Source organism: Chlorocebus sabaeus, chromosome 4 (genome assembly GCF_047675955.1).
Source record: "Chlorocebus sabaeus isolate Y175 chromosome 4, mChlSab1.0.hap1, whole genome shotgun sequence".
NCBI lineage: Eukaryota > Metazoa > Chordata > Mammalia > Primates > Cercopithecidae > Chlorocebus > Chlorocebus sabaeus.
Genome location: NC_132907.1, coordinates 16,733,230 through 16,758,331, shown reverse-complemented (window position 1 = coordinate 16,758,331; position 25,102 = coordinate 16,733,230). Strand labels below are relative to the sequence as shown.

At 46.2% G+C, this 25,102-nt stretch overlaps 1 protein-coding gene and 1 non-coding gene across 2 annotated transcripts in view; both read right to left on the bottom strand.

Moving 5' to 3' along the window:
- SERINC5 (serine incorporator 5) overlaps window positions 1-19,968 on the bottom strand; it is a 119,814-nt gene extending 99,846 nt beyond the window's left edge. Inside the window, exon 1 of the mRNA XM_007976640.3 lies at window positions 19,781-19,968. Coding sequence (XP_007974831.3) covers window positions 19,781-19,807 — 27 coding nt within the window. The 5' untranslated portion in view covers window positions 19,808-19,968. The remainder of the gene's footprint in view (window positions 1-19,780) is intronic.
- On the bottom strand, window positions 3,108-3,211 carry LOC119618403 (small nucleolar RNA U13). Its single transcript, XR_005234713.1, has one exon. It is a non-coding gene; the product is annotated as a small nucleolar RNA U13 (small nucleolar RNA).
- Window positions 19,969-25,102: the final 5,134 nt, after the last annotated feature.

Sequence of the window (25,102 nt, the reverse complement as noted above, 5' to 3'; positions counted from 1 at the left end):
CTTAGAACTGGCTCTTAACTTCTCTGCTACACCGCCTCTGAACTATATGAACAAAAAAGCCTAAAAAATCCATATCAAAAATATGTTTAAATTAATTCTCAGTAGAAAGCAGGTTTGTCCTTTTCCTGCCATCAAATACTTCATGTAGCTTAAGTACTAAATCTTTTTTTTCCTTGAAACTGATTCTCGCTCTGTCGTCCAGGCTGGAGTGCAGTGGCATCTTGGCTCACTGCAACCTCCACCTCCCGGGCTCAAGCGATTCTCCTGCCTCAGTCTCCCGAGTAGCTGGGATTACAGGTGCACGCCATCACACCCGGCTAACTTTTGTATATTCAGTAGAGGCAGGGTTTTCACCATGTTGCCCAGGTCGGCCTCGAACTCCTGACCTCAGGTGATCCACCTTCCTCAGCCTCTCAAAGTGCTGGGATTACAGGCATGAGCCACCGCACCTGGTCCAGTGTTTCGTTTTCTTTTCTTTTCTTTCTTTCTTTTTTTTTTTTTTTTTTGTTGAGACGAGGTCTTGCTCTGTTGCCCAGGCTGGAGTGCAATGGCGTGTTGTCAGTTCGCTGCAACCTCCGCCTCCCGGGTTCAAGCGATTCTCCCGCTTCGGCCTCTCGCCATCATGACGGGCTTTTTTGTATTTTTGTAGAGATGGGGTTTCACCCTGTTGGCCAGGCTGGTCTGGAATTCCTGACCTCAGGTGATTCACCCGCCTCAGCCTCCCAAAGTGCTGGGATTAAAGGTGTGTGCCACTGTCCCCGGTCCTAGTGTTTCTTTTCTGGGCAGTATCACTACATGCCCCAGGGGCCAGGTGCATCCTTGGTAGTAAAGGCAGGGGTAGTGTTTTCACAAAGACTGGTGAGTGCTATCGGCATCCGGGGGTAACTTAAATGTCAGCTGTGCACAGGACTCCCTAATTGTTTTACAAACATGAAAAAGGAGAATGAAATGCTAAGAAGAGAAGTGGAGGGCTTTCTCTCTCTCTTTTTTTTTTTTGTTCATGTCTTTTTGTCATGTCACCCAGGCTGGGTTGCAGTGGTACGATCATGGCTCACTGCAGCTTCAACTTTCCAGCCTCAGGTGATCCTCCCACCTCAGCCTCCAGAGCAGCTGGGACTACAAGTGCACGCCACCACGCCCGGCTAATGTTTGTATTTTTTTGTAGAGATGGGGTTTCACTATGTTGCTCAGGATGGTCGCGAATTCTTGGGCTAAAGCAATTCATCCACCTCGGCCTCCCAAAGTATTGGGATTACAAGTAAGAGCCACCTCCCCGCCAGTTGCCAGTACTCTCTAATAATCAAGAGAATACCCTCAAGCAATCCATAATGAAGGGCAAATGAAATAAGCATTTGTGTTCCTCTCAAGCACTGGGTCCAGCTATCTGCCACACCCCTCTTCCAGAAAGAAAAGAAAAAAAAAAAAGAAGTCAGAGTCAGCCCTGCTGGACCTCTTGCTTCCAAAAAATATGCAATCGGCCGGGCGCAGTGGCTTACACCTGTCATTCTAGCACTTTGGGGAGGCTAAGGCAGGCGAATCATGAGGTCAAGAGGTCGAGATCATCCTGGCCAACATGGTGAAACCCCGTATCTACTAAAAATACAAAAAATTAGCTAGGCATGGTGGCGGGCGCCTGTAGTCCTAGCTTCTTGGGTGGCTGAGGCAGGAGAATCGCTTGAACCCGAGAGGTGGAGATTGCAGTAAGCAGAGGTGGCACCACTGCACTCGCCTGGCGACAGAGCCAGACTCTGTCTCAAAAAAAAAAAAGGAAAAAAGAAAAATTGCAATCCGTGGCAACCCTCATTCGTACCCACCCTCTATCATAAGGAAATAATTTACAGCTTCATGCTTTTCAAAGCCTCCAGCCAGAAGTTGCTGCTAGGCAAAATGATTTGCATAAAGTGCCTCATTTAAATGGCCTCATGCCCCTTACTCAGCAACCTGCAACTTCCACCAACTACACTAATGGTGAGATAGTACAGTCTTAAAACCTGCTTTCTGTTAAATTCTATCATCCATGCATAGAGCAGAACTTTCTGGAAAATAACTGCTTGGGAGTTTAAGAGAAGGAAGGGAACAAAAAGTTTAAACTGATTTTATTACAACAAAATACAGCATAAAAACCCAACCCGAAACCAGGCATAGAGGCTCACACCTGTAATCCCAGCATTTGGGAGGCTGAGGCAGGTGGATTGCCTGAGATCAGGAGTTCAAGACCAGGCTGACCAACATGGCAAAACCCCATCTCTACTAAAAATACAGAAATATGCTGGGCGTGGTGGCTGGCACCTGTAATCCCACTACTTGGGAGGCTGAGGCAGGCGAATAGCTTGAACCCTGGAGGCAGAGGGGTAGAGGTTGCAGTGAACTGAGATCCTGCCACTACACTCCAGCCTAGGTGACAGAGCAAAACTCCTTCTCAAAGAACAAAAAAAAACCCAATCCGAGATTCAAATAATCAAATCATAAGACTGTGTTTAAAATTCATAGCTATGAGCTCTTTGTTGAACTGTTCTGCAAACACAGCAGATTATCTTTCGGGAAAAGCCCAATATCCACTCATTCATGCTCTCATCATTTACCAAAGGCCAAGTGTGTACTGGGCACTGGGAAATAGAAACGCTAGGAGAGCACAGGGGCAGTACCTGCTATGAGCTGATTAGTTGTGTGGCCTTGGAAGATATCCTGTGCTCCGGGATCTGTTTCCTGGAAATAACTTGTTAGGTGGAAATGCCACTGCCTTGAGGATCCTTCTATCCAGAATTAGACTGTGACCTCCCAGATTCTCACAACCCCATGGACAGCCCATAAGCCATCCGAGAATGGCAACGCAGGACCTGGAGCAACGGGCATTATGCCCATCAGAAACCTCAGCAGCAGCTGTGAGACTTTCTCTGGCTGGCTGCCAACCAAAGACTTCCCACAATGGTTCTAATTTCAAACTGCCCGACCATTATCCTTAAAAACTACTGGAGTGTGCTAAAAGGTCTGATATTTTGGTTTCTTAGTTAAATTTGTCATACCCAGAGGCACAATTCCCCTTTGTCAGCATGTCCCAATTTTCAGTTTATGGTTTGGGTGAATACTGGGGATCCTTTTTTTTTCCATGTCAGATGGGTAATGTACCAACAACATGACAAGATTGAAGGGAGGCACATCTCACAGACAAGCATGAAAACCCAGTCATCATGCTTATGAACTACAAAAGAAATTGCATTCTTACAATCAGAAACAGAAACATCGATCCCATTGTGGTACCCTATGAGCCAGGAGCCACAGACCATGCCCACCTTCCATTCTGCCTCTTTTAACTTTATTATACAAAAATAGCTGTATCCCTCCCCAAGATACAGGCAAGTCACTGCAGCCTTGAGAGGCCAGCAGGAAGAAGAATTAAACCAGAGCTCCCTAAGGGCGAAGTAGAGCTGCCTCCAAAGATAGGAAGTTCCTGCCTCTGGAGTTGTTTATTATGGTAGAAGACATCGAGCACAATTGGGTCAGAAGAGCAGAAGACCCTTCCAGTGCCAGTTTTCCGGGAGGTGGTCCAAAGGAAGTCAGTGGGACCAGCTCCCTCCCTCAGACAGCTAACAGGAGCAAGGCTTGGTCAGCCTTCCTGAAGCTCTGCAAGTCCAAGGTTTCTGAGCTATTTATTCCATACTTACTTTGAAAACACAAAATTGCTCCAACAGGATGGATATGTTAGGAACAATTGGGCATAATAGGATGTGCATTTCTGTCTGTTGAGAAACACCAGGTAGAAAACTGCACCAAGCTGAATTGAGGTCCCTGGTAATACACAAAATGCACACAACTCAGCTCAACAAGTGCACTGAGTCACACCAAACACATGTGATGTTACAACTTTCCAACCAATTCCAGATAACCCTCCTCCTGCTGCTTCCCAACTGCTCAAAAGCCTAACTCTCCAAACCCATTTCCACAAGGTAATTTCAAGACTTTTTCAAATAAAATGCCAAATTTACCATAGTAGTTATGTATTTCTTAACCATTTAACATTTATAAAACTGTAATATCATTTTCATTCAGTTCCTTTTTTCAAATGTGTCACTGACAAAGTTTTAGAATATTGTGCCCTTAACCAAATTTTCCCTATGAGATATGTGGTTTCATTGTGCAGTTCTGCTTAATGTGGTAATTTTTAGAATGCATATGTCATGTTGTATATTGTAGCAGAACTATTTCCAGGGCTCCAGTGTAGAGTATTTATAATCATTTTAAAAAATTACACTAAACGTCCAAAAGGAAAATAAATGTTTATATGATTAATTAAATCATAAAATTAAGATAGTAAGATAAATAAGATAATTAAATCATAAAACCAAAAAGTGCTGGGATTATAGGCATGAGCCACTGTGCTCAGCCGTGTATTTTTTTTTTTTTTTTTTTTTGAGACGGAGTCTCGTTGTGTCGTTGTGTCGCCCAGTGCAGTGGCGCAATCTCGGCTCACTGCAAGCTCCACCACCCGGGTTCACGCCATTCTCCCGCTTCAGCCTCCAAGTAGCTGGGACTACAGGCGCCCGCCACGACGCCCGGCTAGTTTTTTGTATTTTTAGTAGAGACAGGGTTTCACCATGTTAGCCAGGATGGTCTCGATCTCCTGACCTCGTGATCCACCTGCCTCGGCCTCCCAAAGTGCTGGGATTACAGGCTTGAGCCACCGCACCCGGCCTCAGCTGTGTATTTCTGTAAAGCATAAAATATTGCTTTTAAATTAGTTTTCATGTCATGTTACTTAATTCATCATTTCAAGATTAAATCAGTATCTAGTAAATTGAGCTGCCTACCTAGTGATTGGTTTCCATCACTAATGAAAAAAGTTTTGATGCTTCTCCCTTTTTCAAGGTGCTACATACTGTAATCCTTAGAACAACTTAAGAAATAAAATGGCAAGGCTGGGTGCAGTGGCTCACACCTGTAATCCCAGCACTTTGGGAGGCCAAGGTGGGTGGATTATGATGTCAGGAGATTGAGATCATCCTGCCCAACACAATGAAACCCCATCTCTACTAAAAATACAAAAATTAGCCAGGCGTGGTGGCACGCGCCTGTAATCCCAGCTACTCGGGAGGCTGAGGCAGGAGAATTGCTTGAACCCAAGAGTCGGGGGTTGCAGTGAGTCAAAATCATGCCACTGCACTCCAACCTGGTGACAGAGCAAGACTCCATCTCGAAAAATAATAATAATACTAAAAAGAAATAAAAAGACACATAAAGACAATGAAAAATCTTCAATTAGCCCTCTCCTCAAAAAAAGGTAACAACAAAGAACAGAAGAGGAAATGAGTCAGGTTTCAGTTACTTAGGAGGCTGAGGCAGGAGGATCACCTGAGCCCAGGAGTTTGAGGCTGCAGTGAGCCAAGATCACGCCACTGCACTCCAGTCTGGGTGACAGAGCGAGACTCCATCTCAAAAAATAAATAAATTAATTAATTAATTAATAATAATAAGGGAATGAAATGGAAACTGATCAACAATTTATAGCCTTAAACTCAAACATATGAGTAATTACATTAAATGTAAATGATCCAAGAATCCAATTAAAAGACAAAGATTGGCTGGGTACAATGGCTCACACATGTAATCCCAGCACTTTGGGAGGCCAAGGCAGGAGGATCACTTGGAGCCCAGGAGTTTGAGACCAGCCTGGACAACATGGTAAGACCGTGTCTCTGCAAAAAAAGAATTAAAAAAAAAAAAAAAAAATCCATGCCAGGTGGTGCATATCTGTAGTCCTAGCTACGTGGGAAGCTGAGGTGAGAGGATTACCTGAGCCCAGGGCATTGAAGGTACAGTGAGCTGTGATAGTATCACTGCACTCCAGCCTGGGCAATGGAACAAGATCCCATCTCAAAACAAAACAAAACAAAAAAATGAAACAACACAAAAAGGCAAAGATTGTCAGATTGGATTAAAAGCAAGAAAGATCCATTTCCATCACATTTATAAAAAGCATACTTTTAAGTATAAAGACAGATTAGTCAAAAGCCAAAAGGGTGGTACGGCTATATTAGTATCAACCAAATACTTAAAAAAATACCCTTTTAGAAAAATAGGCCAGGCGTGGTGGCTCACACCTGTAATCCCAGCACTTTGGGAGGCCAAGGTGGGCAGATCACTTGAGGTCAGGAGTTCGAGACCAGCCTAGTCAGCATGGCGAAACCCCATCTTTACTAAAAATACAAAAATTAGGCCGGGCGCAGTGGCTCATGCCTATAATCCCAGCACTTTGGGAGGCCAAGGTGGGCAGATCATGAAGTCTAGAGTTTCAGACCAGCCTGGCCAATATGGTGAAAGCTTGTCTCTACTAAAAATACAAAAATTGGCCAGGTGTGGTGGCATGCACCTGTAGTTCCAGTTACTCGGGAGTCTGAGGCAGGACTGAATCCAGGAGTCTGAACCCAGGAGATGGAGGTGGTAGTAAGCCGAGATCTCACCACTGCACTACTCCAACCTGGGCAACAGAGTGAGATTCCATCTCAAAAAAATATATAAAATTTTAAAAGTAACCGGGCGTGGTGGCACATGCCTGTAATCCCAGCTACTTCAGAGGCTGAGACATGAGAATTGCTTCAACTCGGGAGACAGCGGTTGCAGTAAGATAAGACTTGGGCCACTGCACTCCAACCTGAGCGACAGAGCAAGACTGTATCTCAAAATGTTACACATTGCTACATTTCTTCCCTGCTACACAAACCTCTAGTTTTAGCAGGTCAGGGAGATGGATTTGACACCAAGCTCCTATCTCCCTGGCTGCAGCACCCGATTAAAGCCTTCTTCCTTGGCAATCCTTGTCCATCTCAGTCATTGGCTTTTTGTGTGCTGAGCAGCAGGACCTAGACAGAACCCCGGTCTTTAGGCAACATTCTTAAGTTCAAGAGTGGGTGGCCCCTTCATTCCTGCTCCTTTAGTTCTACAATTAGTTTTTAAACATACCTAATTCCCTGTAGTAAATCCTCTTCTTTTTAAAATACCGAGGGCGATCTTGGCTTCCTTCATTGAACGCTGACACACTGCATCACCACTTTACAGATTAAAAAAAGACTCTTATATATAACATCTGATTTGTATCCCTTCAACAATCACTAATATTGTTAAAGGGGATTTTATCTCTTTAACAACATTAGGGAGACAAGACAGGAATTTCCCCTACTTAACAAGAAAAATTAAGACCTAGGAACAGTAGTGAGCTCCCCAAAACTGGAGTGATTCAAACATAGAAGCACACTGAAGAGGGGTATTAAAATGGACATCTGAGCTTCAGACGGGTCATTAAAAACAGATGCCCTTTAAGGTATCTTCCAAGAGTTTCTGTGGTTCCATGACCTGCCTCAAAAATCAAGCAAGGCTGGGCATGGTGGCTCACGCCTGTAATTCTAACACTTCGAGAGGCCAAGGCAGGAGGATTGCTTGAACCCAGGAGGTTGGGAGCAGCCTGGGCAACATAGTGAGAGCTTGTCTCTACTAAAATAAATTAATTAATCAAGCAAGCAGCAAAACCTGGATCTCACCAGAACTAGACTTGCTTCTCCAGAATTGTTCAAAGAATTGAATCCCAGTTGACGAGATTCCACAAACTTTGATAGAAAAAGAAGGTGGGGGAGAGCACAGAAAGTGGGGGATTTCTTTGAAGAAAAAAGGGGATGGAGGGCTACCCTTGGACTCGATTTTGGCAGAACTTAAAGAATAAACTTCAGCATCCTGCAATCTGGGGGCAGGAAGCTGTTTTCCTACTACCATCCTTTAAGGGTCAGCCCAGACCTCTTTAGGCTCTTAATCTGCTCCTCCTTTTATCTTAAAAGGTAATAACCTCCCCTCCCTGGCTTCAGTCCCTCAGCTCCCCAGCATTTCTCTACCTTCTGCTGCCTGGAAACTGAGGCTGCCAAAACCCCCAAGCACTTTTTTTTTTTTTGAGATGGAGTCTCGTTGTGTCACCCAGGCTGGAGTGCAATGGCGTGATCTTGGCTCACTGCAACATCTGCCTCTCAAGTTCAAGAGATTCTCCTGCCTCAGCCTCCCAAGTAGCTGGGATTACAGATGTCTGCCACCTGGCCCAGCTAATTTTTGTATTTTTAGTAGAGACAGGGTTTCACCATGTTGGCCAGGCTGATCTCAAACTCCTGACCTCAAGTGATCTGCTGCCTCGGCCCCCCAAAGTGCTGGGATTGCAGGCATGAGCCACCACATCCGGCCTTACTCTTTTTTTTTTGAAACATGGTCTCGGCCAGGAACAGTCGCTCACGCCTGTAATCCCAGCACTTTGGGAGGCTGAGGTGGGTTGATCACGAGGTCAAGAGTTTGAGATCAGCCTGACCAACATGGAGAAACCCCATCTCTACTAGAAAATACAAAATTTAGCTGGGCCTGGTGGCATGCACCTGTAATCCCAGCTTTTTGGGAGGCTGAGGCAGGAGAATCGCTTAAATCCGGAAGGCAGAGGTTGCAGTGAGCCGAGATGGTGCCACTGCACTCCAGCCTGAGTGACAGAGCGAGACTCTGTCTCAAAAAAACAAAAACAAACAAAAAAAGAAACATAGTCTCGTTCTGCCGCCCAGGCTGGAGTGTAGTAGATCAAAACTCACCCAGTCTCAACCTCCTGGACTCAAGCGATCCTCCTACCTCAGCCTCCGGATAAGCCAGCACTCTTAAAAATCCACAGGCACTGATCTTTGATCTTCGTCTCTCACTTGACTTCAGGTTGTTGTCTTCTGACCAGGCCAGTAGCTCCACACCTGTCCCCACCCTCCAGGCAGGCTCTATCTTCACTTAATTTCCTTTCTTTCCCCGTTGGCTACAGGGAATGTCTACCTTTTAAACTGGAGATGTTTCTCAAGGTTCCAAGGTTGGGCTTTCCTTCTCATACTAGAGCTGTTTTTTCCTGAGGTCAGATTTCCTTGAGAAGCTGAGAAATGATGGGGACTTTCTTCTTGGAAAAGTTTCAGGACATAAACAACACAACTGTGTAGGCAACTGCAGGACCGCATGGATCCCTAGAGCCCATTCAGGAAGGAGGACCCACTCTCCTCATGCTCCCGTGTGGGCTCACCCACTTCTAAGGGCAAATGTCCCTGCCAAGGGACCCCCAGCTTCTTCCCCTTTTCCAAAAGATAAAAGGTGCAAAGCTGAGCAAACAAACCCTCAATCCAGTCTGTCCCAGGCACAGTCTCACACAGCTAACAAATTCAGCATCTATTCACAGGTCATTCCCAAGCACAAGCACACAAGCAGGGCTAGCTACAGCCTCTGAACTTTATTATTCTAGGTACCCAGTGAATATGTATTATTATTATTATTATTATTATTATTATTATTGAGACAGAGTCTCACTCTGTTGCCCAGGCTGGAATGCAATGGCATGATCTCAGCTCACTGCAACCTCAGCCTCCCATGTTCAAGCGATTCTCGTGCCTCAGCCTCCCGAGTGGCTGGGATTACAGGTGCCTGCCACCAGGACCGGCTAATTTTTGTATTTTTAGTAGAGACGGGGCTTCACCATGTTGGCCAGGCTGGTCTCCAACTCCTGACCTCAGGTGATCCACCCACCTCAGCCCCAAAAAGTGCTGGGATTACAGGTGTGAGCTACCACACCTGGCCCCAGTGAATATTTATCAATTGACATTTTACTTTAGGGATTGTAAACTCTTAAAAAAAAAAAAAAAAAAAAAAAAAAGAGTAACAGCTAAGTAAGTAAGTCCAACAAAGTCCTAGAGTCCTCAGGGATAAGGCTAGCAAAGCTACAGAAAAATTACCACTATAGAATCCTATTGGAGCAAACAGTGTCATTACTATGGAAACAAAATACTGCCATTGTTTCGAGAATGGCAATGGAGGAGATCAATGAGCATGGAATCAAGAACAAAAGACTGAATTCCTCCCTAGTTTGGGGTGAACCACACTTACCAAGGATCAAGGCATTAGGAAATCAGCCCTCCATTAAATTGCTGAGACATAATGTCAGCACAAAAAAACAAAACAAAACAAAATGGAAAAGGCATTCCACAAAGACCTCATGAATTTTGTTTCAAAGTGCACTTAGCCAGTTTATAAAAATGATACTTAAACAGAAGTCTGATTTTCCCATCTCCTCTAGTTATCTTTTCATAAATAAGATTTAAGAGGTTATACATGTGTTTTTCCCACTTTTGTTTTGACTAGACAGTTTTCATGAGGGAGTAAAAATGCTGTCTAATCACTATATACTGTAACCTTACTTCAAAAACCCACAAATTGTTTCAAAATTTACTCTCTGATAAAAACCCATTAAGTTTTTCCACAACAGCTGCTTTCCTTAAACATCAGCAATTTTAATCTCACAAGGCAAACTACGGAAGAAAAGCCAAAAGTAAAATCCTGCTTCCTTTTAAAATTCAAACAGATGTTCTGTGTAATCACACAACTCACTATTTGAATTTCCTACTGCCCTATACTGACTCTCTCATATTAAGTTCTAAAATGTTTTGAAATATCATTAATATATAAGCTAGAAAAATATGGAGATATTCTCACTGGAAATGTTTTAAAATACATTTTAAGCAGGGATGCAAAGGTTTACTGTGGACTACCTGAGATGCCTAATATTTGGGAACAATCACAGTGGTTTAGATTGGTAACTTGATTGCTACTACTCTCAGGATCCAATCATAACCCTAAATTCAACTGAAAACAGCAATATGTAAAATTCACTAACAATGCGGCTTGACTCAGAACACTAAGAGAACACTGGGTCTTTATAATTAGGCAGGTATGACCACTTAAAATACTAAAAATAGCTTGGTCAAAGAATTACATCCAATGGCTAGTTCTGTAGACATATCGGCTTATACGAAGACTTCCTTTTTAACATCAAGTTATCATAGATGATCTGGCCACACACTGCTCTGAAATAAAAGTAGACAATGCCATAATTACTGCAGTGCCCTTTCTGAGGCTGTAACTGATGATTACATTAAAATACCTCGAAAACTGGAAAAGTAAAGCTTCCATGTCTCATAGTCACTCCCAGATACTCAGTATCTGTGGGAAACCTACACCCTCTATTTATACAGAAAATGAGGGCGGGAAGCAAGCAATGGGGAAGGGGGTGTTACCTTTTATTTAATTAGCACAGAGAAATGAGTCAGAGGCTGCCTTCCACGCCTACAGACTGGCCTCTCCCTCAACGGTGCCTACAAAATCAGACTTGCTGCAGCCCAAAGCTATTTGTCAGCTTGCCAGGTCAGTTACAGAGCTGCCCAAGAAAACACATTTGAATGAGCAACCGTCAAGCGAACTCTCCAACTAAGAGTGCAAACTTCACTCTCCACACTGTTCAAGGTAAGTGACGGAGGATTATCTGACAACTTGAACTTAGCTACACTACACAAAGACACCTCGAAGCCACCCTTCCTGTATCAGCTCACCAGTGAGCTATTTAGAGTAGTCCCTCCTTACCAGAGGAGGAGGGTTCCAAGATCCCCAGGGGATGCCTGACACTCTGAATAGTACCCAACTCCATATACACTGTGTTTTTTTCCTGTATATACATACCTATGATAGTTCTGTTGTTGTTGAGACAGGGTCTCGCTCTGTCACCCAGGCTGGAGTACAGTGGCACAACCATGGCTCACTGCAGCCTCAACCTCCCTGGGCTCAGGTGATCCTCCCACCTCAGCCTCCCAAGTAGCTGGGACATAGGCACACACACCACCATGCCCTGGCTAATTTTTGTGTGTTTTGTAGAGACAGGGTTTATCCATGTTGCCCAGGCTGGTCTCTTAACTCCTGGGCTCAAGTGATCCACCCACCTCAGCCTCTAAAAGTGCTGGGATTATAGGCATGAGCCACCTTGCCTGGCCTTATGATAAAGTTTAATTTCTAAATTAGGCACAGTAAGAGATGAACAACAATAACAAATAATAAAATCAAACACTTATGATACTATGCCAGCATCACTACTCTTGCGCTTTGGGGCCCCTAAGTCAAATAAGGGTGACTTGAATGACTTGAACACAAGGACTGCAATTCTGCAACAGTGGATGTGACAACCGAGATGGCTCCTAAGTGACTAGGGGTGAGGAGCATAGGTAGACAGCTAGATAGCATGGATATGCTGGCCAGAAGTGATTCACATCCCGGTGAGATGGGGTGAGGTTTCATCACATTATTCAGAACAGGGCATAATTTAAACCTGTGAGTTGTTTATTTCTGGAATTTTCCACTTTATATTTTCATACCCCAATAGACCTCAGGTAACTGAAACCACAAAAAGCAAAATGGCAGGTAAAGGGGGACTACCGCATTTAGCCAACATCAACCAAAACATCACCTTGACAGAACAATTATAGGGCATTTTACTGCATTTTGCCCACATCTTTATAAAGATGAACAGGAAAATAAAAGTGCCAGTGCTAGTGATAAGACACACAGGTCTCAATGTTAATGCAGTGGAAGCAAGGATGGCCACCATCATACAGCAGCGAAACGGTGACTCAATCACCATTCTGACAGACGTTATCTGTGAAAGCAATTGTAAAAGGAAAAGGTCAAAGTTAAAGAAAATGTTGAAAATGACAGAAATATATTGTCAATGATGCCACCTAACAGAGATGAAATTAGGGATTTTTTTTTTCATTACTTTTGGCCTTTTGGGAATAGAAAGACACCCAAACCTCTTAATGCAAAAGCTCATTAAGTGACTTTCACACATTCAATGTTAACACCTCTAAAGAAACCATCAAGTTTGAAGGTAGAAGACTATCTACATATGAATGTAAGCCCAGAAAGCATTAACAGCTACAAATAAGTGGTGGGTGCATGTTAAAAAAACTTTCTCGGTCACCCCGTAATTCTGCAAAAAGAGTGGGATCAAATACAACACTTCCATCATAATCCCAACTTTGCTAAGTAAAATTATAAACAGTGGCCAGGCGCGGTGGCTCACGCCTATAATAACATCACCTCGGGAGGCTGAGGCGGGCAGATCACCTGGGGTCAGGAGTTCAAGACCAGCCTAGCCAACATGGTGAAACCCTATCTCTACTAAAAACACAAAATTAGCTGGGTGTGGTGGCGGGCACCTGTAATCCCCCAGCTGCTCAAGAGGCTGAAGCAGGAGAACTGCTTGAACCTGGGAGGCAGAGGTTGCAGTGAGCCAAGATTGCGCCATTGCACTCCAACCTCGGCAACAAGAGCTAAAACTCCATCTCAAAAATAAATAAATAAATAAATAAATAAATAAATAAATAAATAAATAAATATTAAATACAAGTAACTGAATATAAAGCATCAAAATGTTGTTCTCTCTGGGTAATGATATGTGTGATTTCCCTCTGTTTCACAAATACTCCCCACATTGTTCAAAACAGTATCATCATGGAAAGAATGAATTTTTGTAACTGGATCCCTTCCAGTGGAAGCACCATGTAATATAAATGAGGACCTAACATCTCCAATCACTATAAACAAAGAGCAATAGGGAACAAGAGTTTTGTAACCAAAAGAGCTCAACAGGGGGTTCAGCTAGGTCACAGTAAGAGCTCTGCCTATGAGAAGACAGGAAACATCCTTGCAGTAGCCAGGATTTAATTTCAATGAATCAGATGACGCAGTACTAAGTGGTGCAATCAAGTCTACGAAGCACAAATTCTGTGAGTTCTCTCAAAACAAGAGAAGGATCATTACTGAGGAAACATTAATTGAGCGGGGACTTCAAAGTAGAGGTCTGGGTTTTACAGTGAAGAAGGAAGGACATTTTGGGGGAAACATCATTATTATTATTATTATTATTATTTTTGAGACGGAGTCTCACTGTCTTGCCCAAGCTGGAGTAAAGTGCCCTGATCTTGGCTCACGGCAACTTCCGCCTCCCAGGTTCAAGTGATTCTCCTGCCTCAGCCTCCTGAATAGCTGGAATTACAGGCATATGCCACCATGCCAGGTTAATTTTTGTATTTTTAGTAGAGACAGGGTTTTGCCATGTTGGCCAGGCTGGTCTCGAACTCCGCCCGCCTCGGCCTCCCAAAGTGCTGGGATTATAGGCTTGAGCCACCGTGCCCGGCCTGGAATCATCATTATTGTATGTGGTATGTAATTTATTTTTTAAATAAGTCTTCATGGACTCTGTGTATGTGGGTGTGTGTTTTAAGCTGCATTCTAGGGGCATCAGTTGGCCTGATAAGATGTATTCCAGCAAACATTTAGTCAAAGGCCACACTGCTGGCAGACACAGCTGGCCTAATCGCATTTACACCGACCAACCCTTTGTAACTTTTCGCTTTCCTGACTGTTGAGCCACCGCTCACTCCCCTCCTTACTCCCTTATGCTCACTTTAAAAGGCCCAGTCACCTCGGCACAAAACTGAATGGAGCTCAGCTCTTTCCCCTACAGTCAATAGTTATTACATAAAACATGTTTTTACTGCTTTAACTAATGTCTGGCTTTGTTTATCTTTGACAATGGATAGTCCCTGGTGGCATTCAAGGCTTTGTTAATTAACATAACAGACATTAGAAATGAGTTTTACTAGCCTGGGCAGCAAAGCCAGACCTGTCTCTACAAAATTTTTTAAAAACTGGCCAGGCATGGTAGAACGCACCTGTAGTCCCAGCTACTTAGGAGGCTGAAGTGGAAAGATGGCTTGACCCCAGGAGTTGGAGGCTGCAGTGAGCTATGATTGAACCACTGCACTCCAGCCTGGGCTGGATCCCATCTTTACATGCATACATACATCATATGTACATACATGCATACATACATACATACATGCATACATACACACATAAATGGGTTTTCATTGAGGAAAATCTTGGTGATCTAGAAATAGGATCTGGCTGGAAATACTGGGCCTGGGCATTCCTGCTTTGCATAAACTGGCTATAAAGATAGAGTGAATAGGGTCGGGCGCAGTGGCTCATGCCTGTAATCCCAGCACTTTGGGAGGCAGAAGCGGGTGGATCACCTGAAGTCAGGAGTTCCAGACCAGCCTGGCCAACATGACAAAACCCCATCTCTACTGAAAATGCAAAAATTAGCCGGGTGTGGTGGCAGGTGTCTGTAATCCCAGCTACTCGGAAGGCTGAGGCAGGAGAATCACTTGAACCCAGGAGGCGGAGGTTGCAGTGAGCCAAGATTGTGCCACAGGACTCCAGCCTGGGTGACAGAGCGAGACTCTGTCTCAAAAAAAAAGACAGAGTGAATCTTTACTCAGAATGGCAACCATGGGCTTGATCCTCCTGGTGCAATAATCTTGGCTGCCCACCAACCAGAAGTTAGCTGAGTCTTGCCTACTAGAATGTTGGTGCATCTGCCTCAGGTGAACTTTTCAGGCAAGAAGCCTATGACAGCACCAACAAGATCAAAGAGCTGGAACGTCAGGAAGTCTTAGAACAGGCTGCATCACTGTTCTGTACGTATGCCACTGTCTGTATGTGTGACAGAATTTGGTCTGTGACCTTGGTCTTTATGACCTGAATTAGGCATGAGGGAGAAGTTAAACCTCATCCAACCATTAACCACTGGCAGCCAACAATATCTACCAAAACGGCCTGATAGCAGGGTATTCAAAACTGCATTGGGTCCATCTGGAGCAATTATTATTTATTCATATAGGAATAATAAGGAATAGCACTCTGGTACAAAAGTCACCCAACTCAAGTCAGATGGGCCAGTATGCAAGGCCTGGCTCTACCATCAGTCAGTTGGTAACATCAGTTCACTTATTTCTTTATACTTTAGGTGACTCACTTGTAAAAGGAGTCCAAGCAGGGGTTTTGTGAGGAATTAATGAATTATAATGTATGTAAAAACCAAGCACATACTGTGGGCTGAAATAAATTTCAGCAATATTATTGTCATACATGCCTATACTTGCCTGCAGTAAGCCCTCCCAATCCCTATTGTCAAACTGCCTTGGAAAGGTTGTCTAGATTTTCCAAGCACACACCTCACTTCTGCTCTGACAGTGCGCACTCATTTTCTTTTTTCTTTTTTTTTTTTTTTGAGACAGCGTCTCACTCTGTTGCTCAGGCTAGGGTGCAGTGGCTCAATATCAGCTCACTGCAACCTGCACCTTCCGCGTTCAAGTGATTGTGGTGCCCCAGCCTCCCAAGTAGCTGGGACTACAGGTCGTGTACCATCATGCCTGGCTAATTTTTGTTTTAGTAGAGACGGGGTTTCACCATGTTGCCCAGGTTGGTCTCAAGCGATCCACCCGCCCAGCCTCCAGAAGTGCTGGGATGATAGGCAAGAGCCACCACGCCCAGCCAGCACTGTCATTTTCTGTAACTAACTTCCCCCACACTCCCACCTCCACATAGCCCTTAAGTTAAAGGAGAACAAGGAAGCCCTGTGTTCATTACCTTGTCCCTAGGGGCCTAGCACAGAACTTTGAACCCATAAAGTGTTGAGTGACCACTCCCCTGTAATCTCTACCTTCTTAGCATCCATTAGCCAACACCCTTAGCAAAATCTAAGTGAGTATCAGAGTAGATACAAAAATAAAATAAGATGATCTGGATATTATCCTGATGCAGATGGGTAATGGCCACTAGTAAGTTAAGATTTGGGGGGTTCCTCACACTCTGCCAAATCCTGTATTACAGACTTTACACTTATCATCACATGTAATTTTCACAATAGCCCTAAGACGTACCCATTTAACAGTTGAGGTAAAATTAGGTAATAGAGGGTAAGTAACTCATCCAGTCACACCAGTCCTCATTGTCCAGATTTCCAAATTGAAACCCAGTCCTGAGTCCAAAGCCCAGGCTCTTTTACGGGTTACATATTGTTCATGATGGTCCTCAGTTAAAGAAAGTCGTCAAAATGTTTCTCTCCAACCTCAAATTTCTCCCGACTTAAATACCTAATTGGTGACTTGCCATTTCCATTCCATTTATAATAGGCATCCCTAATGTGACAAAGCCAAGAAACTTGGGTTTTCCTCACCAAATGTCCTCTTCCTAACAGCCTCCTACTTCACCTCAGTAATGCTACCATCATCTACCCAGTGGCTCAGGCCAGAAACCGAGTCTGTCTCATTCCCATATCCCACTTCTAATCCTTGCTCAAATCCAGTTCTACCTCTGAAATATACCCAAAGCCAACAATGTCCCACTGTACTCACTCCTACAGTCATAGCCTAAATTAAGGTACCACGCTCTCTCCTCCTGGGACTACAGCAACAGCAGATTGCCAGGATTCGAGCTCCATCAGGAAAGGATTTTTGTTCACTACTGAAGCCTGGAACACTGCTTGCCCCTAAGAGGCAAATACCCACTTGGGTTTTCCTCACCAAATGCTGCATGACCAGCTCGAACTGCTTTCCTCACCTCCACTCTAGCCCCCGTTACAGTCCAGTCTGCACAACACCCCAAGTATCTTCTAAGTGCAAATCAAACCACAGCTCTCCCCTGCTCAAAATGCTCCCACAGCCTCTCACTGCAACCAGAATTAAATCCAAAGTCCAAAGGCAGCTGACAGGCTCTGGTCATTTCTGGTCCTGCTCTTCTCTCTGACCTCATCTAAGACACCCCAGCTACCCTAGACTCCCTTGCCTCTCCTCACTGAGCAGTCTCAACTCCACAGGCATCTTCTCAGACTCCCTCAGCAACCCTCCTCAAGGTTGCTTACCACAGGCCTTCTGACAGGACCAGTACCATATTCATCGTTTCATTGTTCACATGTTTATGAATGATCTCCCCTGCCCAGACAGGCCATTGAAAGCAGAGATGCTTGTCTGACTTATTACTGTATAGCCGGCTCCTGGCACAAGGTAGGTGCCCAAACAAACAAAAGAATTGGTAACTTCTGATGGTGCTGTGAAGTGAGGTTTTGTTTGCTTTCTTTTTTTTTTTTTTTTTTAAGACGGAGTTTTGCTCTTTTTGCTCTTGTTACCCAGGCTGGAGTGCAATGGCATGATCTCGGCTCACCGAAACCTCTGCCTCCCAGGTTCCAGCAATTCTCCTGCCTCAGCGAGTAGCTGGGATTACAGGCATGCATCATCACAACCGGCTAATTTTGTGTTTTTAGAGAGATAGGGTTTCTCCATGTTGGTCAGGCTGGTCTTGAACTCCCGACCTCAGGTGATCTGACCACCTTGGCCTCCCAAAGTGCTGGGATTACAAGCATGAGCCACTGCGCCTGGCCTGTTTGCTTTTCTTTTAACTTCCTACCGCTCCATCCACAGGAAATCACACTGCACCGAGGCCCACCACAGTGATGCTTCCAGCAGGCCTGGGAAAACAGGGGTTAACTTTGATTTGGTTCTTTCCAAAGTCCTAAGAGGGGAGACTTTAGAAACCTGCCAAAACATCAATAGAAAACTAATTCTTTTACAAAACCCATTTGAATACTGGTAATTACAGAGCCCTAAATTAGGCACTTGGGAATGACAGAAAGAGCCTCAAGGGGACTTCAAGGGACCAGGACAGATGCCCCTAAAGAGCTATAATATAATTACTACATAATAAAAAGTGTTGCATCATATTGGAGAGAAATATTTCAAAACAAGAATAAAAGATTTGCAGAGCTTTCTGAAAACAGTCTTTGCTGGTCCACCTTGTTTTCAAATACCTGGTAAGGTGGGGACCATTCTCATTCTCTTTCTCTCTCTCTCTGCCTGACTCAGGGAAAAAAATCATTTCATCTCAGTAGTCAAAAGCCTCAATTTCCTCAACTCTGAAAAGACCAGCTTTAATGCATGCCAAGCACAGTATTAGACCTCAAAAACCAAGACAGCTCCACGTGGCCACTCCAAACAGGACAGATAATCTGCCAATATAATCGCCGGTTACAGAAACCCACAGTTTATCCCCTGCATCACTTACAGCTGGCCTCGACTGTGGAAAGACTGTCAGCAAGAACACCCCGAACCTGGACGCTCCCCAGAGTCTGATTCGTTCGTGAAAACACTCCATTAAAACTGTACCGAAACGCTGATAATCTACATGTACAGAGAGAAAGGAGCTCCACATCCAGGAGACTCGCCTACTTCGTTTTTTCTAACTCTGCGGAAGGAGTGAAACCAGCATTACAGGGCTAAGACGTACTAATTCTACACTGATGCAGTAACTTGTAGGAGACATAATGTTTTAAGATATCATAGGTTTAAACAGGCGAGAGTTAAAAAACAGGTTCGAGCAAGTTTATTTGCAAATAGAGACAGGAAGGCTCGAGTCGTGCTAGTACCGAGCCAGGGTTGGGTCGGGAAATTCAGGAAGCAGGGCTGAGTTTTCCCTTCGCCCAGACCTGCGCCCGGTAGTTTGGAAGTCAGGCTTCCAGACATTTTCAAAGGTACAGAACCCACGCTCGACTTCGAGATGCCAAGCGTAACCTGCTTGGGTTGTTTGACCCGAGTTTTATTCAGGGCATAGCAAAGGAGACGTTGCCTAAACCCACTTTTCTTCCTGATTCATCTGACAGGCAGAGTGGAGAGGGCTACGGAGCTCGGCGCTATTCACCAGTGCCGGGTGCAGGAGGCTACACGTCCCTGGAGCAGTCGGGATCCTCCGCCCGAGCCCTGCACGCCCCGCCCCACGCGGAGTCCCGGAGGCCGGAGGGGAAGACCCCGGGGTAGCCTCTTGGGCTTCCCCCTACCCCTTCCCGCCCGCCCAGGGCACAGGATTTCCCGGACGGCTGAGTGCCGCAGGGCCAGCCCAGGCGACCCACCCGAGCCCTACGTTCGGCAGCGGAGCTGGGAGCGCACCCAGGCAGGTCCTCGACGCCTGGTCTCCTGGCCCGGTTCTCCGATCTGACAACCCCCGCGCTGCGCCGGGTCTCGCTCACCTGGCCTGCACAGCACTGAGCTGACATCGCGGCGGCTAACGCCGAGGGCGCGCTCGCTGGCTCCCCGCGCCGCACCGGCTGTCCTGGCTGCCTCGCGCCTCGAGCGCTTGCCTCAGCCGCAGCTCACACTTGCACGCAGATCAGCCTCGGCCAAGCGCCTAGGCGCCGAGGCCTGGGTAAAAACAACCGCGGCCAAGCCCCGCCCCGCCGCCGGCCCCGCCTCACCCGCCTCCAGCCCCGCCCCGCGCCCTCCCCTTCCCGGGCGCCCGGCGGCGAAGCAGGCTCGCCCGGGGCTCGCACTTCCGCTGGCGTCAGGCGGGTGGGCTGCAGCGATCACTTCCCGGTTGGGGCGCCGAGCTCTGCAGTCGGCCGCCAGCCTTCAGGCCCCACGTTCCGGGTCTGGTGCGCGGTCTGGCTGCGCTCGGGCCCTCTCCAAGGAAGGCGCAGCGCCCCTCTGCCTTCAGATCCGGAGAAAGAGCTTGTTGCTGACTCTTAAAAGGTTGGAGCCTTAGTAAGCGATTCCTGTCTGTCCTGCACAGACCACACCGCCGGGTGCTGGTCTGCGCTCTGCCGCGTGCCAACTGGGACAGCCCACCCACGAGATCCTTGTTCGTGAAATCCCTTTCCCTCCCTCATCTGCCAAGAAAACTTTCAACTTTTGAGCTCTCCGCTCCGCCCAAGCTTCCTCGAATCCCTGGGCCCTTGACTGTTCTGCCCTGACGGCACTTTGTGAGAGATCCATTGAGAGCCCTTTCCGTGCTTCCCTAAATAGTGGTACGTTTTCCACCCTCTCCTCCCGCGCTGTCCCAAGGACTCATTTTCCGTCCCTGCCTCGTCACTAAAAGGAGGGTGCCCAATAATTGCTTGTTCCGTACAGAAGGGAGGGAGACCGTCTCTAGGTTTTCTCGAACTCCTGACCTCAGGTGATCCGCCTGCTTCGGCCTCCCAAAGTGCTGGGATTACTGGCGCGAGCCACCCCGCCCTGCCGGAATGAAGATAATTCTGTTAATGCGATTTTTGTGCCAATCCCTTTGCTCTTTCAAATAAACATTACCGTACCCATTTTAGCAGTGAGGCAACTGAAGCCCAGACAGGTTAAATAACTTGCCCAAAGCCTCCCAGCAAAGTTGAAGAAGCAAAACTGGGCCTGGAATCCACTCGTCTAATCCCCTGGCACATGACGCAAGGCTTGACCCTAGATGGACTCGTTTCCAGACAGAGCTTTGGCGAAGGAGTGTCTTGGGCAGCTTAGAAGTAGAAGAGGAAAGGTGAATGGGAACCAGGCCTTGGGTTATGAGCTGCGCAGGGTTTTCCAGCATCTCAGATGCAGGCGTTTAGAGGAAGAGATATAATGGAGCAGGTCCTACTCAGAGCCACGAAAAGGAATGAGGACAGTTGGCTCTAACTCGAAACAAAAATACGGTAAACCCAATCATTCAAGCGCAGCAACCTGCTCCGTGGCGTTCTGACTCATCAGAAGCTGAGGTTCTCACCAGGACTTTCTAATGAGCTTCTCTGCTACGGCCGGCCGCGGTCACTTCACTTCAGCCTTACTCCTGGCCTGGGGAAATGGGCTGGGCCCCTAGTAGCTCGGGGTGGGAAGAAGGGTGGAGAGAAAGGAGGGGCGAAAAGGGAAGGCGCGAAATCTACAACTGTTCAAGCCAGCTGGAACTCCGATTCCTCTTTGCCTTTTAGGGAAATTGACTCCAATCGGAACTCGAGGACCTTTCGCAAGAGACCTTTGGGTTAGGGAACAGAGCTGGTAATAGAATCCAGGGCTCCCAACTCTGAATCCTGTGCTCTTTTTGCTGCTGAGGCTCAGGCCACAACACCCCAAATTGTGACTGTAGAATACCAAAATATGCTATCCCAAAATACACTTCTTTGCCACATTTCAAGCTGGTTATTCTGAGAAACTGCAGACACGGGAATAGTTCTGAAAAGCTGTCCTTTTGTAAAGCAAATGTACATCTATAAAGGAAGTCCACATAGTAAAAGTATCTGTGTCAGGAAGGCAGCTGCTCAGAGACAACTTTTGTTACCTGAGAGACTTTATCTGCATAACAAGGCAAATTTTTTTTTTAAAGACAGAGTCTTGCCCTGTCGCCCAGGCTGGAGTGCATTGGCATGATCCCAGTTCACTGCAACCTCTGCCTCCCGGGTTCAAGCGATTATCCTGCCTCAGCCTCTGCAGTAGCTGGGATTACAGCCGCGCGCCACCACGCCCAGCTAATTTTTGTGTTTTTAGTAGAGACGGGGTTTCACCATGTTGGTCAGGCTGGTCTTGAACTCCTGACCTTGTGATCTGCCCGCCTCAGCCTCCCAAAGTGCTGGAATTACAGGTGTGAGCCACCGCGCGCGGCCACAAGGCAACATTATTTACCATACATTTCCTCTACTAACCCTCCTATAACCTGTGGCGCCTCCCCACTGTCCCCACTGAAGCCCTAAGCCTCTATTTATTTCTAGCTCAGAATGCTATAAGCTTCAATCACCTGGCCCTTCGTGTTTTGTGAGATTCCTGTGCTGCCGCCTATGCAGGTAATTAAAATGGTTTTTCTTCTGTTAATCTGTCCTTTGTCAATTTAATTTGCAATCCAAGCAAAGAACCTACAAGGGTAGAGGGAAGCCATTTTTCCCTCCCCTGCATTGCTATTTCCATGCCTATGTGAGAGGACTCTGAAATGTGGATGTCTGCCACCTGAAGAAAGAGTCTTAATAACCTGGGGACTTGGCCAGACAGGGTGGCTCACACCTGTCATCTCAGCACTTTCAGAGGCTGAGGTGGGTGGATCACCTGTGGTTAGGAGTTCGAGACGAGCCTGGCCAACAAGGCATAACCCTATCTCGACTAAATATACAAAAATTAGCCAGGCGTGGTGGTGGGCACCTGTAATTTCAGGTACTCAGGAGGCTGAGGCAGGAGAATCACTTGAACCCAGGAGGCGGAAATTGCAGTGAGCCGAGATGGTGCCATTGCACCCCAGCCTGGGCAACAAGAGCGAAATTCCATCTCAATAAATAAATAAATGACCTGGGGACTTATAGCCTCTATTGAAAGGTACCAGAAAAGGATAAAGCCTGAGTTTTCGAGCCAGGAAGTTGCAAATTCTAACTTTACCAAGAAGTGGCTAGGTGACCTCCAAGCTTCAGTTTCCTCATCTTCAAAACCAGGTTAATAGCGTCAGAGGCATTTGAACCAGAGAGACTCCATCTTGAATAGGGACTGTAAAATAAAGCTGAGACCTGCTGGGCTGTATTCCCAGAAAGTTAAGGCATTCTTAGAGGATGAGATGGGGGGTCAGCACAAGATACAGGTCACAAAGACCTTGCTGGTAAAACAGGATGTAGTAAAGGAGCCAGCCAAAACTCAGCAAAACCAAGATGGCAACCAAAGTGACCTCTGGTAGTGCCCACTGCTCATACACTAATTATAATTCATTAGCATGCTAAAGGACACACCCACCAGCACCAGGACAGTTTACATACATTAGGGAGTTACCCTATATGATCTGAAGGAGGAAGAACCCTCAGTCCTGGGAATTGCCCACCCCTTTCCCGGAAAACTCATGAATAATCCACCCCTTGTTTAGCATATAATCAAGAAATAACTATAAGTATACTTAGTTGAGCAGCCCATGCTGCTACTCGGCCTATGGAGTAGCCATTCTTTATTCCTTTACTTCTCTAATAAACTTTCTTTCACTTTATGTACTTGCCCTGAATTCTTTCTTGCGTGAGGTTCAAGAACCCTCTCTTGGGGACTGGATCAGGACCCCTTTCTGGTAACAATATACTTACTTTCTGTTCAATCACATTTCTACATGGCTGTCCATACTTTGTTGAATGTAAACATAAGAATGGACATTTTGGCCGGGTGCACTGGCTCACGCCTGTAATCCCAGCACTTTGGGAGGCCAAGGCAGGTGGATCATGAGGTCAGGAGATTGAGACCATTCTGGCTAGTATGGTGAAACCCTGTCTCTACTAAAAATACAAAAAATTAGCCTGGCACGGTGGCGGGCGCCTGTAGTCACAGCTACTCAGGAGGCTGAGGCAGGAGAATGGCGTGAACCCGGGAGGCAGAGCTTGCAGTGAGCTGAGATCAGGCTCGCTGCATTCCAGCCTGGACAACAGAGCGAGACTCTGTCTCAGAAAAAAAAAAAAGGAAAGGACATTTTTCCTGTATCTTTGGGTCTTCATTCCGAAGGCTCCCCTGGCATGTAAAACTATGCTCAAATAAATTTGTATGCCTTTTCTCCTTTTAATCTGCCTTGTCAGTTGATTTTCAGTGAACATTCAGAGGGTAAAGGGGAAGTTTGCCCTTCACCCCTACATGGTCAAGCTCAAGATACCAAAAGACATCAGCTGAAAATTCAATCAACTTGCTGAATCACCCACCCCAAGCTTAGGAAGCATGCTTGAACCCATCTGGCCAAGGCTGGCTTTGCTGGCCAAAGTCCAAGGCCAAGGCTCCAACCAAAGCCCAGGCTTCAGTTGCGGCTCCAGCTCCAGTTCCGGCTCCAGCTCCAGTTCCAGCTCCAGCTCAAATTTCCAAGGGTGCCCATGCACACCCACAGAGGCTCTGGAGGAGAGACCTCTGTCTACTAATGGGAGGACGGAAGGACTCGTGTGAGCCCTGGGCTGCCATCTGCTTCTGCATAGAGCTGGTACCCTTCTTTTCTATTTATACAAACAAACATGAGGCAGGATCTGTCCATTTAAAAAAAAAAAAAAAAAAGGAGGCCAGGCATAGTGGCTCATGCTTATAATCCCAGCACTTTAGGAGGCCTAGGTGGGTGGATCACCTGAGGTTGGGAATTCAAGACCAGCCTGGCCAACATGCTGAAACCTCGTCTCTCCTAAAAATACAAAAATTAGCTGAGAGTGGTGGCACATATCTGTAATCCCAGTTCCTCGGGAGGCTGAGGCAGGAGAATCGCTTGAACTCGGGAGGTGGAGGTTGCAGTAAGCCGAGATCACACTACCGCACTCCAGCCTGGGCAACAGAATGAGACTACGTCTCAAAAAAAAAAGAAAAAGAAAAAGAGGCCGGGCGCGGTGGCTCAAGCTTGTAATCCAGCACTTTGGGAGGCCGAGACGGGTGGATCACGAGGTCAGGAGATCGAGACCATCCTGGCTAACACGGTGAAACCCCGTCTCTACTAAAAAAAAAAATGCAAAAAACTAGCCGGGCGAGGTGGTGGGCGCCTGTAGTCCCAGCTACTCGGGAGGCTGAGGCCGGAGAATGGCATGAACCCGGGAGGCGGAGCTTGCAGTGAGCTGAGATCCGGCCACTGCACTCCAGCCTGGGCGACAGAG